The sequence below is a fragment of the Diplotaxodon limnothrissa genome, linkage group LG16 (assembly GCF_057381915.1).
Source record: "Diplotaxodon limnothrissa isolate DT_005_m linkage group LG16, D_limnothrissa_male_GT1.1, whole genome shotgun sequence".
Classification (NCBI taxonomy): Eukaryota; Metazoa; Chordata; class Actinopteri; order Cichliformes; family Cichlidae; genus Diplotaxodon; species Diplotaxodon limnothrissa.
The window spans coordinates 18,241,253-18,258,260 of NC_140611.1; the positions used below are offsets into that span (position 1 = coordinate 18,241,253).

General features: G+C 38.1%; 1 protein-coding gene across 2 annotated transcripts; it reads left to right on the top strand.

Moving 5' to 3' along the window:
- Positions 1–1,024: 1,024 nt before the first annotated feature.
- Positions 1,025–16,972, top strand: LOC146615984 (RCC1 and BTB domain-containing protein 1-like). Of its 2 annotated transcripts, none has more exons than XM_085373962.1 (12): positions 1,025–1,123; positions 3,078–3,325; positions 5,842–5,992; positions 6,075–6,241; positions 7,675–7,833; positions 7,928–8,035; positions 11,027–11,169; positions 11,246–11,436; positions 12,580–12,706; positions 12,833–12,984; positions 13,196–13,326; positions 15,926–16,972. In XM_085373962.1, the coding sequence occupies exons 2-12, from the start codon at positions 3,200–3,202 to the stop codon at positions 16,064–16,066; spliced, it is 1,596 nt and encodes a 531-aa protein (XP_085230088.1). In that variant the 5' UTR covers positions 1,025–1,123; positions 3,078–3,199; the 3' UTR covers positions 16,067–16,972. The 2 variants fall into 2 exon arrangements, with proteins under 2 accessions (XP_085230088.1, XP_085230089.1); XM_085373963.1 differs by lacking the exon at positions 15,926–16,972 and adding an exon at positions 13,534–13,614.
- Positions 16,973–17,008: the final 36 nt, after the last annotated feature.

A 17,008-nucleotide genomic window follows, 5' to 3' on the forward strand; every position in this document is an offset into this window, starting at 1 on the left:
AGATCCAAATGCACCAAGTTAACCGCGTGGGGAATTGTTTTGTTTTTTTAGTAAAGTACAAGTATTTTACATAACATGGTGCATTTTGGAAGAATATGTAATCAATAACTCTAAAGAGGCACACAGAAAATCTGAGAATGGATCATCTCTTGAGTGAGGATGCTAACTTCTTTCTTGACCTTTGGAAGAGCAGGCGACTAAAATGTCCACTTGGATCTGAAGGTTTTGGTTGCATTACAAAAGCTTCCTTTGCAGATCCGGGCACTCAGTTGTCTTGAAACTTTAAAAAAAACCTGACAAAAAAGAGGGAGAGACACTCAAAAGTATATTTCAATGATGAGAAAATGCAATCAGAGAAACAACGACCTTTTATTATAGAGAGGTAAGGCAAACTTTATTTTCAGAAGATGTTTTTCCTGCTGATTCTGGTACCTCTGGGTAAAATCTGATTTTTATTTATGTAGTCTGACATAAGCAATGTACATAACTGATGTTTAAGACATTAAAGAATACAGTACTTTAAACTGTGCGTCAGGATTGTTCTTTACACTTCCAAATAACAGACACAAACGCACTACTAGTCTCCCCACCGCATCAAAAAAAAACAAACAAAAAACTCCCTGAGTATAAAAATATTAATTCTGAAATTTGGGCTTCAAAAGACCAGATGTCTCCAACTTCAAATCCTAGGTGTTTATTAAGTTCTGGTTATATCCATGTTGCATTTTGGATACGGCATAAAAGAATAACTATCTAACAAAAGTCTTATTTTTCTTAAACCTGACCAAATATTCCTCTATATTCCTCTTCGGCGAATGAATGTGAAATCTAGTGTACTACTTGGCGGTTAACTGCATACTAATCTAGCTGAAAACCACAGCTAGATTTGGTAGGAAAATGCGAGGTGGGGATAGAGGCGAAAGGGAAATATTGGTGAAATCTGCAATCGACTGTGCTGGTCTTAGAATCACGTGACATTATTTTTCTCCTCACTTCCGCAAATAAACGCACTTGAGCACGGCGGCCACGGCAGAAAGTGAAAACGGACTGTCAGCCGTTATGTGCCATGGTGAGGCGGCCAGGAGCAAGCGCCAACGGCCGTAGAAGCGGACCTGCCTAACGGGTGAGTCAACGAGAACGTATTAATGTTGTAGCTTTAAAAAACAAACAAACAATCGAACTGAAATGTGGTTTGTTTGTTTTTTAAAAAAAATCTTAAACGCTAGCTGTAGCCAATTAAAAGATAAGTTAGTACCGATTTTCCCGGCGGGTGCGTCAAGTACCAGCTGCATTCACGGTGTGTTGTGATGCGTCAGCTGGACTCACTGTGCTGAGTAATCCCTTTGTTAACAATAGCAAACATTAAACAGCAAGCTGTGGTCATGTAACAGTAACTACGAGTGGTTTTAATCATTACACATGATGCAGGTGGGAGGGGGTGGGTATTTACGGGATGACGCCTGTGTTGTGTCAAAAAGGGATTTCCGGCATTTGTCAAAAATAAACAAATAAATAGTCCGTCTTTAAAGTGTTGTAAATTACTTGTCAAGCGTATCTCTTCTGAATGATACCAAGTTAGTTTTAGTCAGAAAGAACATTCATGTCATAAGGTAGACGCTTTTAACAGGGGAAAAAGGCTCTTATATATCCTTTACTTATCCAGGGAGAAAGTCTAACTGACATTTAAAATAGCTTTTTCAAGAAAAAGCTAGCCAAGAGGGCAGCAAAAAAAAAAAAATAGAACATCACAGTTCTTTTGGGATATTTAAAGTCACCTTAAAGGTGCGGAGCAATTGTAATGTGGGTGCATAACACAGAGTCATAAAGATTATTGCAACAAAGGTCATTTCTTTATTTTATATATGACCCCTTTATAAATCCTGTTGATTACAGTCTACCAAAATAAGCAAAGATATTACACTTAAAGTTTTAGTTAGTGTTTAGCACAACACTGTTTTAGCCGTGTTGTTACCAAACAAAAAACCTCTGTGACCCGGCTTACTACGCTTTTAACACCCATTTTATCAGAAAACCTTAAGACCTTGAGGATCATAAGCTGTGTTTACCCATAACCATATAAGTGAGAGTCAAAACAGCATGTGTGTGTGTGATGTCTGTGATGAATATAAAGTAGAAGATTCTCCAAAGCAGAATTATACTTTTTAGAACTGAGTTAGAGTAAGCTACGGGGAAAATAAAAGTAAGGATGCAACGTTACATTTGCCCAGCTCGCAGTGTCATCTGATATCGGTTGTGAAGAGCAAAATGATCATTTTTGTAGCACTTGCTTGAATCTGAGCAAGAAGTAAAGGCTGTACACGTCATAATTCACCTTGCTGCTTCTGTGAGCAGTCACATCACCAATGAACGGTAGTGGCCTAGCTCCACTGGCATCCATATAAACTTAAACAAACAAAGCAATTATACAGAGCACAACATGTAGTGAAATGCTTGTGTCCGAGCTGCGGACAGGCTGTAGACGTAGCCACGCCACTTACATTGATCAGAAAGTTTGTTAACTTGTTGCCTTAGGTCCCAAGACTCGTATGCTCTAAAGATTTCCACTGAACTTAGAGAAAGAGCATTAAACTTTGCAGCTCCTTACTCCTAGAATCAGATGCAGGCCTTTTGGTCTTGCTGAGGTTCCTGGTGCACTGATTCTTTTAAAGAATGTAGCAGATTGTTGATTAGACTCTACCTAAAGTTTTTTTTTCTTTTAAATCTCTGATATGTTTTATTTTGTTTTTTCCACCTAATGATGACCTCCTCCACTTGCACTGATGTCTCTTTGGACCTCATATTTAAAATTACAATAAAAAGCAATAAAATGTAAATTAAACACTTTGTCATGAAATAACAAGTGAATAGCCTTTATCTGGCCATAAAACTTCTGAATATGTATGAAAATGGCTGTACTTCCAAAACAGCCATTGACTCTTTTTTTTTTTTTTAAACAAGCCAAAAACCCTTGACTTAAACCTGAAGCCCTTTGAATTAAAGCTACACTGAACTAACAATATATTGTGAAAAGATGATTATCTGGAAGACATTACAATTTTGCTTGTGTTTGTGTCCAGTGACTGCAGCGCTGGCAGCCTTGCCTCTTCAGACCTTCCCCCTCTCCCTGTCCCGTGTCCCACCTGTGGATTGAAGTTCATCCTTCTAGCCTGCCGCCCTTGCCACATACTGTGAGGACACCATGGTGGATGTAACCAAGTGGCCCATTTTCAGCCTGATGGGGCCTCAGGAGCTCGCTTCCATACGGAAAGCATGCGTGTTTGGATCATCTGCTAATGAGGCCATCTACATTACCAATGATGATGAGGTGAGGGGTCAGAGGGAAAACGGGGTTGTGGTTGTGTGTTAATCAAGAGCAAGATGACTGAAAGCTTTGAAGCTTGCTTCATGTTGCATAATTGATAGTCAGATGACCTGTTGTTTTTCCACGTTTTTAGCCTTTAAGCTACATTTCATGTTTACATTATTATAATTTCATTCAGCCTAGTGTGGATTGTTTGAGTGTCCTACCTTGAAAACAGCTGTTGGGTTCAGTTTATAGCGCATTCAACTTTAATCAGTGGTAGAAGAAAACATGCTTACAGTAGGTAATCCACCACAGAGCATGCTTACACTGCATTGCATTTTTTTATGTCAGTGTTATTGTAGCATGATAAACAGAGACTGCCTCTCAGTAGCTGTGTGTTTTAAGCTGTAGTACTCAATATTTCTGACAATAGCTCCAGGGAAAGAACCAGATTTTTCTTCTGGAGACCATAAAGAGAACCAAAAGTTAAAGAATAAATAACAATAATAACAATTTTAAATGTTGTATTGTAACAGCCTGATGTGTAAAGATTGCAGTTGAATGCTAGTGTTGAAAATCAGTTATTTGCCATTTTAAAAAAGCTCAAAACTGTTAAGACTTGCTGAAAAGTATTTATTCACATGATGTAACACAGAACAGCAACAGGTGCCTCAAGGCGCTTCACCTTATATTGTAAGGTAATAAAGACCCTACAATAACTCAGAGAAAACAAAGAAACCCCCAACAATCAGATGACCCCTTTTAGCAAAGGCTTTGTTAAAAAAAAAAAAAAAAAAAAAGTTTCGGAAAGAAAAGAAGGCAGGCTTTACAGGGATATTCAGTGTATCACGGTTCACAAAGCATTCCCAAGTTCTGCTGTCTGAACACTGAAAAGATGCTCCTGAAAGATGAGAATTATCTTGTAATTTTACAGCCAAAATTACAAAATAAGCTTAAAGGGTTCAAGACAGTTGTTTAAAAGGATGGATCTCTGGTCCTTTCATCCTTTTTTAATTAGTACTAAAACTTGCAGTAGCTACCTAGATGATTTGAATTACTTTGATGTTGTTGGTGTTTTAGCTCAGTGGTTCTCCAGGATTCTGCAACCCAGCTAAGGGGTTTTAAATTTTTTAAAATAAAATTTATATACACAGTTTATACCGTGTTGTGTGTCGTTACCTCTTAAGATGTTGATTCCACTCTTGTGAAAGTGTTCGATTATGGTGATGCAAGGGGATCTTCACTGTGCTTACATATGCTGGATTCTGTCTATCATGGAGCACTGAGATTTATTACAAACCTTAAAGCTTTTAAGAGTCACATGCTGTACATTGCCTGCTTAGGTCGGGTGATCTGCTTTGTCATTTTGAAGACTCAACCACCGATATAGTCTTATTGATAATATCTTGGTCTGTTCCCATCTTACTGACTTACATTGATCACATTGCATAACACACACACCTCTGTTGTTTGTATTGCTGTCTTTCTTGGCAAGGATGTGGTTGTGAGTCATATTCTCCTGGTTAAATAAAGGTTAGCTAACTAACCAACTAAATAAATAAATGAATAAGAAAAAATGTTATTGTTTGGCCAGAAGAAATTCTATGTTAGGCTGCAAAAAATCACTCCTTTTGGTTTGTATCTTGGCACATTATCTAGCTCATAAGCATTAACCCTTGTATGGTGTTCGGGTCTGTGAGACCCGTGTTCAGTTTTTTTCAAAAGAAAAATTAAACAATTAATTATTTTTTCACGTGTAAATGTGTTGTGTCTTTCCACTCACTCCACTTGATTATAACTGATTTATTTATAACATTTTATATAAAAGAAAAACGAGAAGCACATTAATTCATAAATGTGATCTAACAAAGGTAAAGGGAAAAAATTAACCATGTTTGCTGTTCATATGTCTTGTAATTGGGATGAAGTAAACATCTGTTGAGTAATTTAACATAAAATTGTTTGATAGTGTTAATTTGGAAAGCCAAAACTCTAGCGGGTCCACCAGACTCATGAACACTGGCTGTGTAACAAAAATACGAACACCACACAAGGGTTAACAAATATTTGAGTCAGTCTACATTATCAGGTGATGCGAAACCCAAGCCAGCTAAATCAATGTTAAGATTTTAGGAGAAAGGGGGGTCCTTTCCCTGGCTCCTAGAAATGTGAGCACCTCTGCTTTAACACATGCTAAGTGGCTAAATCGTGGTACCACTGTGATAAGAAAAACACTTTTTAGAGGTTTGTGAATGGGAACTTTGTCAAGTGTAAAAAGATTTTTCATACCATTGTAATGAATTTAAGTCAGGAAAGAAAATGCAACTTTCTTTTAAAATGATCTTTTATATTTGTGTTATTGCACAATTAACACACATCTTCCTCTCAGTGTTGCCTGCTGGTGTTGATGTTTCTGTGTTTGTACTCTGACCCGTTCCCTACTCAGCTGACTGGCGCTGTCTGTTTAGCACTCCTTATCACCAATCAACACTGAATTCTTTTTTTCTTTTTTCCTCTCCCCCGACCTCCACACTCAGGTGTTTGTGTTTGGGCTGAACTGCAGTAACTGCCTGGGAACAGGGGACAGCCTGAGCACAATTGTACCCAAAAAACTGGACTTCCTGAGTGGCAGAAAGGTGGTTAGCCTGACTTACGGTAGTGGACCCCACATCCTGCTGACCACAGAGGGTAGCTTAACAAAAGATGTAATCCTCCTCTTTACAGTTGGATTAAAAAGTGCAGGAGAATGACTAAACTCTTTGTATTTCAGATGGAGAGCTATTTGCCTGGGGCCATAATGGCTACAGCCAACTGGGAAATGGGACAACCAACCAAGGAGTAGCTCCAGTGCTCGTGTCTGCCAACCTGCTCAATAAGAAGGTCACAGAGGTGGCCTGTGGCTCTCACCACTCAATGGCTCTAACTGATACAGGAGAAGTGAGTTTGTAGGAGTTAAAGAAGAGAGACAAAAATAATTCACTTTTACAGCAGATTTACAGAGAGGGAAATACAGACGCCTGTTTGAAACTTTTCTAGTTACACAGGTGACTCTGCTCTGACTAAAGCTGTTACCTAGTTAATGGACCCTAACACTTACCCGTATTCCAGTCACAGCTACATTTGAGCCCCCTGAGTTAAGAACCTAGAAAAATAAGCCCAGCCACAAGGAATGTATTGTGCTTCGAGTTGCTTCACACAGTTAGTGAGCTCCGTTAGATCCTGGCCTGGCTGGTCAAACTTTTTTTTCCCCTGTTTTTAATATGAGGGATGCAGCTATCCTGGTAGCTAGAGAGTCTGTGTATTTTTCTTGTTATACAGCTGATACAATAATCACATTTGGATCTTAATAAATCCATCATTCACTGCTGTGAACATGGCTGACATGTTCTTGCAAATCTTACAAAAAAATTAAACAAACAAAAAAACAGTAATAACCATAAAACATGAGCCAAGTCAGCTCACTCTTTGTACAGTATTTACATTTAAGGGGATATTTTTATATTATTTAGTGTAATATATTTACATGTCATTTTGTTTTACACATACTTTCATAAATGATGTTATTAAAAATAAAATATAAATGCATACGTTTGTAGTACACTAAAAATGAGATAAGGGTAGCATGACATGTTTGCTTTGATTTCAAACATTATGGAGGAGTAGGTAAAAGATTATAGGTATTGATTTGTAAATGACTTAAATAACGCGAATAACTTGAGCTTAATAGAATAGCTTTTTATTGTCACTGTTACAAGAACAATGAAAGGCAGTTTGGCATTTCTCCATGTGTGTGAAGTACACATTAGCGTAAGTATTTACACAATAACAGACAAATTTACATTTACACAAGAAAGATATGTACAAGTTATACATACATGCACATACATACATATATGTATATATACATGTATGCATCCGTACATACATACACACACATATTTCCACACATATATAATAGTATACCTCATCTCTGACAGTAACCATGCAGCTCATTCTTTCTCTCTACAGTACTTTCTTTAAAGATGTAACACATTATGGGGTCGGCTTAAAAAAAGATGTGAAATATAAAAGTGAGGTCAGAGGTCAAATGTGACATGATATTTGGATGCAAACCATAATGTGATATTTATAATTCCCATATATCATTCCTTGTGTGCCTTTATGTTGTCAGTACAAACAATGTAAGCAGTAAGAACTATCATTTTAAGTAGCTTTATATTACATTGTCACTTTGACCTTAAGATAAATCTGTTGACTCGAAGGAGAAGTGAGAGGGGGTAATAACCTTTTCAAATTATTTTTAAAGTATCTGGCTTTCATAGAGAATTTCATCCTGTTCTTATTCTTAACTTTATCTTTTTGCCCGGCAGGTGTATGCATGGGGTTACAATAACTGTGGTCAAGTGGGCTCAGGCTCCACAGCGAACCAGCCCACACCCCGCAGGGTGTCCAGCTGCCTGCAGAACAAGGTGGCTGTGAGTATCGTCTGTGGTCAGACCTCATCCCTGGCAGTAGTGGACAATGGAGAGGTGATTTTTTTTTTAACTTATCCTGGAGCTTTATGAAACAGTATTGGCTTACTCTCACTGAAGCAGCACTCATGTTCTCTTTTTGTCTCTCTAGGTGTACGGTTGGGGCTATAACGGCAACGGACAACTTGGACTTGGAAACAATGGGAACCAGCTGACCCCCTGTCGACTTGTTGGTCTGCAGGGTTTATGTGTGCAACAGGTGTGAGATTACACACGTCAGGTTACTGTGAAACAATTTGTATGAAGTTTTAAAAAAAAAAAGACATATATTCTAATGTTTTTATATGCCTCAACTACAGCTAGATCCTGATGTTTTTGGGTTGGGTAACTCTTAGGAATGCCTTGAGGGAATTTGGCAAAAACAAGGACTCAGGAATGAACTGATTATAATCACTAGACTTGTTTGTGTCAGAAACTCAATAATCCGTATGCTAATCATAGAAAACAAAAATCCACACATACCAGTATCTAAAATGATATATAATAACATCTCTATCCAAAATATCAAAGATTAGACCTTTTCTTACTGTTTTTTTAAATGCAGAAAAGTACTTTCATAAATAAATTAGTAAATTTTACTATTCCTCCCAAACTGCAGTGAGTTGTTTCTTTCGCTGAAACAAATGAAAATGAATTGCTGTCATATTATCGTGGTGTACAAAAGCAGTTACTACAAAATTCTATAACAAACCAAATGTCAGGAACTTACATCATTTACTAATATATTTCTTCAAATACAGTGGGGCAAAAAAGTATTTAGTCAGCCACCGATTGTGCAAGTTCCCCCACCTAAAATGATGACAGAGGTCAGTAATTTGCACCAGAGGTACACTTCAACTGTGAGAGACAGAATGTGAAAAAAAAATCCATGAATCCACATGGTAGGATTTGTAAAGAATTTATTCGTAAATCAGGGTGGAAAATAAGTATTTGGTCAATAACAAAAATACAACTCAATACTTTGTAACATAACCTTTGTTGGCAATAACAGAGGTCAAACGTTTACTATAGGTCTTTACCAGGTTTGCACACACAGTAGCTGGTATTTTGGCCCATTCCTCCATGCAGATCTTCTCGAGAGCAGTGATGTTTTGGGGCTGTCGCCGAGCAACACGGACTTTCAACTCCCGCCACAGATTTTCTATGGGGTTGAGGTCTGGAGACTGGCTAGGCCACTCCAGGACTTTCAAATGCTTCTTACGGAGCCACTCCTTTGTTGCCCGGGCGGTGTGTTTTGGATCATTGTCATGTTGGAAGACCCAGCCTCGTTTCATCTTCAAAGTTCTCACTGATGGAAGGAGGTTTTGGCTCAAAATCTCACGATACATGGCCCCATTCATTCTGTCCTTAACACGGATCAGTCGTCCTGTCCCCTTGGCAGAAAAACAGCCCCATAGCATGATGTTTCCACCCCCATGCTTCACAGTAGGTATGGTGTTCTTGGGATGCAACTCAGTATTCTTCTTCCTCCAAACACGACGAGTTGAGTTTATACCAAAAAGTTCTACTTTGGTTTCATCTGACCACATGACATTCTCCCAATCCTCTGCTGTATCATCCATGTGCTCTCTGGCAAACTTCAGACGGGCCTGGACATGCACTGGCTTCAGCAGCGGAACACGTCTGGCACTGCGGGATTTGATTCCCTGCCGTTGTAGTGTGTTACTGACGGTGACCTTTGTTACTTTGGTCCCAGCTCTCTGCAGGTCATTCACCAGGTCCCCCCGTGTGGTTCTGGGATCTTTGCTCACCGTTCTCATGATCATTTTGACCCCACGGGATGAGATCTTGCGTGGAGCCCCAGATCGAGGGAGATTATCAGTGGTCTTGTATGTCTTCCATTTTCTGATGATTGCTCCCACAGTTGATTTTTTCACACCAAGCTGCTTGCCTATTGTAGATTCACTCTTCCCAGTCTGGTGCAGGTCTACAATACTTTTCCTGGTGTCCTTCGAAAGCTCTTTGGTCTTGGCCATGGCGGAGTTTGGAGTCTGACTGTTTGAGGCTGTGGACAGGTGTCTTTTATACAGATGATGAGTTCAAACAGGTGCCATTCATACAGGTAACGAGTGGGGGACAGAAGAGCTTCTTACAGAAGACGTTACAGGTCTGTGAGAGCCAGAGATTTTCCTTGTTTGAGGTGACCAAATACTTATTTTCCACCCTGATTTACGAATAAATTCTTTACAAATCCTACCATGTGAATTCATGGATTTTTTTTTTCACATTCTGTCTCTCACAGTTGAAGTGTACCTCTGGTGCAAATTACTGACCTCAGTCATCATTTTAAGTGGGGGAACTTGCACAATCGGTGGCTGACTAAATACTTTTTTGCCCCACTGTATATACTTAACTAAACTTCAACAGAAAGCAGGATATTGACCTGTTTCTGTTATTTCGCTTGTCTCCAAAATTGTCCTTGTAACTGTTTCAGTCCTTTGACTGTTCATACCGAGGCTGCTGGATTATAGCAGGCTTGGAGCTCTGGATAGTTTTAGCTTTAGCTTCGTTTTATTGGTCTTCCACCGTTGTGTCTTCCTCACTCACAGTGAAGAACTCGTCATGCATGAGTTCTGTACGAACGACTGTTTGTTGCACATGTATGAAAGACTGTACATTTTGGATTACAGTTTATATGTGCTTTTATATTTTATATATTCTTTTGTGCAGAATAAATGGCATAAGTAGCTCTATGTTAGATATGGACATTTATGCAGGGCCTGTGACTTTATTTATTTAAATTGTAGTTGGGTTTATATTCACTTGTTTTTATGTTTTGTTTTGTTTTCCTTAAATGAGCATTCTTTACAGTAATGATTTAAAATCTTAGCACTCCTGTAAAACTACTGCCAGAGTAATTATAAAACACCAGAATTTGAGTGTGATGCTGTATGTTGTCCAAAAAGGAGTGAAGTTCCCAAAATACAATATTTTACACAGGAATCTTTGTATTATTATAGGGTCTACCTTACAATATAAAGCGCCTCGAGGCAACTATTGTTTTGATTTGGTGCTGTATAAATAAAATTGAATTGAAACCACAATTAAGAGGCTGTAATAAGCACATCTGTAGTATAGAATGTATAAAAAATGTTGCTAATAATTTGGAATTATTTTATTTATTGTAGACAAGAGTTTCAAATACTACGTTATATTGAAAATTGTTTGATTTTTTTTTTCCCCTCTCTAGATCGTGTCAGGATATGCACACTCCATGGCACTAACGGATGAAGGGTTGCTTTACGCTTGGGGTGCCAACACATATGGACAACTGGGCACTGGCAACAAGAGCAACCAGCTGAGCCCAGTTCAGATTCTGACTGAGAAAGAGAGGTGAGGTAAAGCATCACACATCTAACTCATCCTGTCCCTGCACCACCATCCACTGACTTCTCTGCTCCTTTAACAGAATTGTAGAGATTGCTTCCTGTCACTCCACACACACATCAGCTGCTAAAACCCAGAGCGGTCAGGTGTACATGTGGGGCCAGTGCAGGGGCCAGTCCATAGTGCTCCCTCACCTGACACACTTTGCCTGCACCGATGATGTCTTTGCCTGCTTTGCCACCCCCTCAGTAATGTGGAGGCTTCTTTCAGTGGGTAAGAGAATGATCTGAAAGAGTCCAAGGATAGCACTAATTATGTAGTATTACTAATTTTTGGATTTCATTCCATTAACCACAAATGTATGGCTATTGATCACTGTTTGTTTTATGAAGCTCTTTTTATTTGATGTGCAATTATAAAATGTATTGACTCTGTCCATAAAAGATAAAAACCTTCCCTTATTTGTCCACTGTTCTCTTCAATGTCATCTTCTTGTGCACCTCTCCTTGGAAGTCTTACATGCCAACTTGTGTCAAACTGACCTTCACTGAAAAGTGAAAGTTGGTTCTTTGGCTATAACGTGGAGACCAAAGAGCAGTTTTCATTTGGAAAGTCCAATCTTGAAGTCAACGCATCTCTGGCTTGTATTACGAAACAAGTTCAGCTCACCCAGGCTTTCATTCCATTATCTGGCTTTCCTTATCCCAACACTTGGAATCAGGCTAAGCGGTCACACAAAGGTGGTTCACAACTAGGTAAAGATGTAATGTAAAAACATTTTAGTTAACAAAAAATACAAATAAAATATAGACTTTTGGAAAAAATGAAATGATGTTGTGAACTTTGAAAACTAAATTTTTAAAGAAAGACTAAAACTAACACTCAAACTAATAAAAACTAAAGTAAACATTTTTAGCTTTCTAAAGTGAAACAGGAAAACTTACTGTGTAGCAGGTTATCTCTACAGTGTAAGCTGGCAATGTATCCTGGAAAGAAGTAAACTGCCTTACATAATACAGAGAACCCAGAGTTAACCCTGAGGTTAGCTGGATAAGACCAAATCCAAATCGCTGTTAAAAATTTTTTTTATTTTATTTAACTAGAGAACACCTTACAACGTTTTTTGTTGTCCTTGTCCATTTTTTAAAAGTGTAATGCTGGCCTCGAACTAAAAATGAGCATATATTTATCAAAAAGTAATAAAAGTTTCAGTTTCAACATGTGTAATGCTGTCTTTGTCTTGTCTTTGTCTACCAAATATAGGGTTTAAAGGTTCTGAAAATCTTTCAGTGTTTTCTACACAGCTTCCCACCTTTTTGGAAGTGGGATTGGTCTCATTGCTATAGTTGTTATCTTTCTGTTGCCAGAGCTTGAGTGTTGTGGGACCTGTATGTGTGCTGTTTTTTCCCCCTCCAGAACACGATGACTTCTTGACTGTGGCTCAGTCTCTGAAAAAGGAGTTTGACAACCCAGAGACAGCGGATCTCAAGTTCTGTGTTGATGGAAAATACATCTATGTCCACAAAGCAGTTCTCAAGATCAGGTTTGAATTTAACAGCCAAGCTGGTTTATCGGGTTATGGGAGTTATAAACCGTTTAAAAAGAAAACACATTATTGGGGGAAGAAATGGTTCTTGTAACACCTGTGTCTGTATCGTTTGCTGTGCAGGTGTGAACATTTCAGATCAATGTTCCAGTCTCACTGGAACGAAGACATGAAGGAGGTGATTGAAATAGACCAGTTCTCGTACCCTGTGTACCGCTCGTTTCTGGAGTTCCTCTACACAGACTGTGTGGAGTTGCCTCCCGAGGATGCTATTGGTCAGTCTCACATACACTTCACCACATGATCTCTGAGTGATTTCAGTACTACCCATTGACCTAGTATCAGTGATATTAGTAACAACGATATCTATTTGTCATGAGTTTATTACTTTTTTGTATTTTTATTTATTTCTGTGAAAGGGACTTCAACTAAAAGTTCTTGAATATAATCATAATTCCAGTCCTGTGTGGTTCTGTGTGCGCTCAGGGCTCCTGGATCTGGCCACCTCCTACTGTGAGAACCGCCTAAAACGCCTGTGTCAGCACATTATCAAGAGGGGAATCATCGTCGAAAATGCTTTTTCTCTGCTGTCTGCCGCTGTGCGCTATGATGCAGAGGTTAGTCTACCAACGATCAGCTGCATGTGTGATAATATGCAAATGTCCTTGAAAGCTCTTTTTACTTTAACACATGTAAAATTGATATTTTAGATTAAATCATAGAATGCTGGCTCCCTTAGTTCTGTTTTGTGAAAATCTTTGTTTTCTAAATAAGCTTATTCACTCCTACTGAGAATGCAGTAAGAAGGTTGATTTCACTCACAGGTCTGTACAGCCAGTATGATGCTACAGCCAGCAGCCTGTTTTGCATAAATAATGCAAACAAGAGGGAAACTATTAGCCTGTCTGCACAGAGGTAATAGAACGTATTTGTTAGCATAGGTTTCAATTTCAAAGCCAGACATGGCCGTCTGGAACTTTTAATAGGACCTACCAATAAAGTCTGAAATTCATTTTATTATGACTTGTGTGCTGTTAATTACATTTACATTAGCATTAATATGAAATCCTGAAAATGCTCCCACACTTCTTTAATCAGTTAGGCTACAAATTAGACAGAACATAAATGCTAAAGCATCTGGTTTTCCAACAGTAGCTGTCACTGTCACTGTGAGTCACACATATGTGAACCTGACAGACACCACAGGCAGGTGAACCTTATGTGCAGGAAAATGACTCAAATCAGGCAGTGATTCACATTAGGTAGTGATGCTAGCAAGCTTAAACAGTGGGGGGAAAAAGTGGTGGATAAATATAGACAATGAATGTATTTGGGCTGGTATTTAAAGCACTTTCTTAGGCTTACTGACCTCTCAAAAGAATTTTATACTACAAGCCACATTATTAACCATTCACACACACATTGTTATCAAGCTAATTCTTTATATACATTGCTTTGTTGCAATTTGCAGTATGTTGTCCAAGGAAAAGTCAGTGGGAATTGAACTACCCACTTTTTCTTCCCCCAATAATGTGTTTTGTTGTTGTTGTTGTTGTTGTTGTTGTTGTTGTTTTAAAAACAAAATTCTTCAACACAAAAAAAAACCAAATCCAAAAAAGAAAAGAAAATTGTCTCAAAGTTGTGTTTAATCCATCGATGTAACAAATTAATAACGCTGCATAGTTAAATGCAGTGTTAGTAATGATTAATGATGAATTATTCTTAAGTATAGTTAAACTATTAAACTATTACAACCAAAGTTTTTCAAAAAGTTGAAAAACGAGTCTCCAGAGCCTTTTATTGTGCTTTAGTGCTCATCCCAAAAGTTTAATCTTTCTGTACTGCCAGTCACAGTGAAACTGCCTCTGCTTGTAGTGCATGTTTGGTATAATTTTACTATACACTTTTCATAGTTTATACTATTCTGCTATTCAACTGTCGTTTTATTTTACCAATATAAATGTCATAAAGACTGTTCTTCCTTACCAACTTACAGAAAAAATATGTATCAAAATTTTCAGGCCTGTGTAACCTTATAACAATGCAGCCGAGTCTAACTTATTATTTTTATAAATCACTGTTCAAACTTTCAAGAGAAGTGTAGAGGAAAATAAAATACCTGGAAGTTAGACAAAGTTAGGCCACTCAGTAATATGACCCTCACCCTGAAAAGTACAGTGTACTTACTGTTCCTTTGTTTCCAGTAAAAACCTAAATTGCTATCCCCTTAATCATTTGTCCTGTCTTTTAAGTATTTGTGGTTAAATAAAAATTTTTAATTTCAAATAAAATCCACTAAAATTTTGATTCATTTTTTTTTTCAGCAAGCGTTTGTTGAGCCTAGAGAGTCAATTGTGCTTTTGTGTTTTTGCAAAAATACTAAGCTGCAATATTAAAATGAAGAATTTTTAATTTCATACCTCAGTTCTTCATGTTCTTATGAAGGACTTCATAACTGCATGCATGAATGATTGAAATCTTTCATTCTTGAAGCCCTTTAAAGTAGATTTTGCTCTTGCTGGGGTGAAAAACTTTTTGTTTTTGTTTTTTTGTTTGTTTTTTCAGAACAAATCTGTTTGAGGCAGCAGAGAAAAGATAAAGTAACTTTGTTAAAACATTGACCTTCAAAAAAAAAAAAACAGCTAATGAAAACACCCACCAGTCCTGATTGGTGGATGACCAGCTCCACCTGCTGATCCGCAGCTGCCTCCTTAGCCATTTTCACACATGCACTGCAGCCCTGCTTTGATCTTTTATCCAACAGAAGTGAGAATGCATGACACAGTCAGACTCAACATTAATCTGCTTTTAACCCACCAGCTCAGCAATACAAAGACTATTTGATGTCATATTGTACTGACATGTCAGCAGGGCTACTAATAGTCTGATGCATCCACCACTACAGAGTGGGCATCATGTGTGCTGCCTCCTTCCTCCTGCACCCTTCATGCATCCACTCCGTCTCCCTCACCTAACAACACTAAGTTACATGTAGTGAATAAAACACATCTGATGCAGACTGTTGGCAGCTGTGTGCTACATGAGAAAAAAGCAAACCATGTGTGAGCAACTGGGGCTTAGAACAGTGGAACTGGGAGGATCACCAGGATGCAGGAAGCTGGGTCAGCACTACGAGACACTCAGACTGTCTGTTGTTGGAGCGTTTGACCAAGTTGAAGAACAGTTTATTTATTTGTTCTCTTCTCTGTCACTCAGGACCTTGAAGAATTCTGCTTCAAATTCTGCGTAAATCACCTGACTGAGGTGACTCAGACTGCTGCTTTCTGGCAAATTGACGGTAATCTGCTCAAAGATTTCATTTGTCGAGCCAGTCGCTGCGGAGCCTTCAAAAATTGACCACGTCTCAAGGTACAGATTTGGGCTGATGCAAAACACACGGCTGGACTCCAGGAAGGATTTTGCCTAATACATCGTTACCATCAGATGGAGATTTGCACATAATTTCAGTAGAAATCCTTAGATTTACCATCACTGTTAGATTTGTGGTTCATCTTCTTCCAGATTACTTAAATTACTAAAATCAGAGCTGTAAGGTTGCAGAATTGTTCCATAATGCTGTTACAGTAGCTGTTTCCAACAGTGCCTGACTTTTAACTTACACATTGTGTAAAGTAGGAGCTCAGATTAATGGAGAGACATGACAATGCTTGAACTTATTTGTTTTGAACTAAAACTATTCTTGCCAGTTGCCTGTGACGGCTTTACTATTTCTAGTATTCTGTTTAAGTGACCAAGTTACTTGTAGATTTTGCATGTGTACTTTCAGGATGAGTTTACTTCTCTTTACTATAAGAGGTCATCATAGTTTGGATGTCATTTAGATTGAATGGTTTGAAGTATGAGAATCTAAACTTTTTTTTTTTAAATCCTTACAGTATTTAAAGACAGGACACTGAGCCTTAAGCCTTAAAGGCTTGATTAGATCTGTGTAGGTCAACTTCAAGGCTTCCAGTTTTCTGTTTAGATTGTAAGATGGGAACTTGGGTTTAATCTTTACAATTTTTTGCATTTCATTCTTGATTATCAGATTCCATATGTTAGATTGAATTATTATAAGCAGCTAAAGCACCATAATTTATATTTACAGGCAGTTAAACATGCCTGGTTGTCAGTTCACACAAACCAGAAACGTATGAATCCGGTTTAAGGCATGTGACCTTTCTTAGATTTCAGTCTGTATGTTGAAAAGAGAATTTTACAGTATAAGCATTTATAAAGTGGTTTTTGTAACTTCTGCACTACTGCTGTGAATATTTTTGAAAGATATTTGAAACTGAG

What these genes read in the sequence shown, in the direction of transcription:
- LOC146615984 (XM_085373962.1), top strand. Translation starts at nt 3,200, where the DNA reads ATGGTGGATGTAACCAAGTGGCCCATTTTCAGCCTGATGGGGCCTCAG. An exon ending in AGGGTTTATGTGTGCAACAG is followed by an intron (nt 8,036 to 11,026) that starts GTGTGAGATTAC and finishes TCCCCTCTCTAG; the next exon opens with ATCGTGTCAGGATATGCACA. An exon ending in GTGGAGGCTTCTTTCAGTGG is followed by an intron (nt 11,437 to 12,579) that starts GTAAGAGAATGA and finishes TTCCCCCTCCAG; the next exon opens with AACACGATGACTTCTTGACT.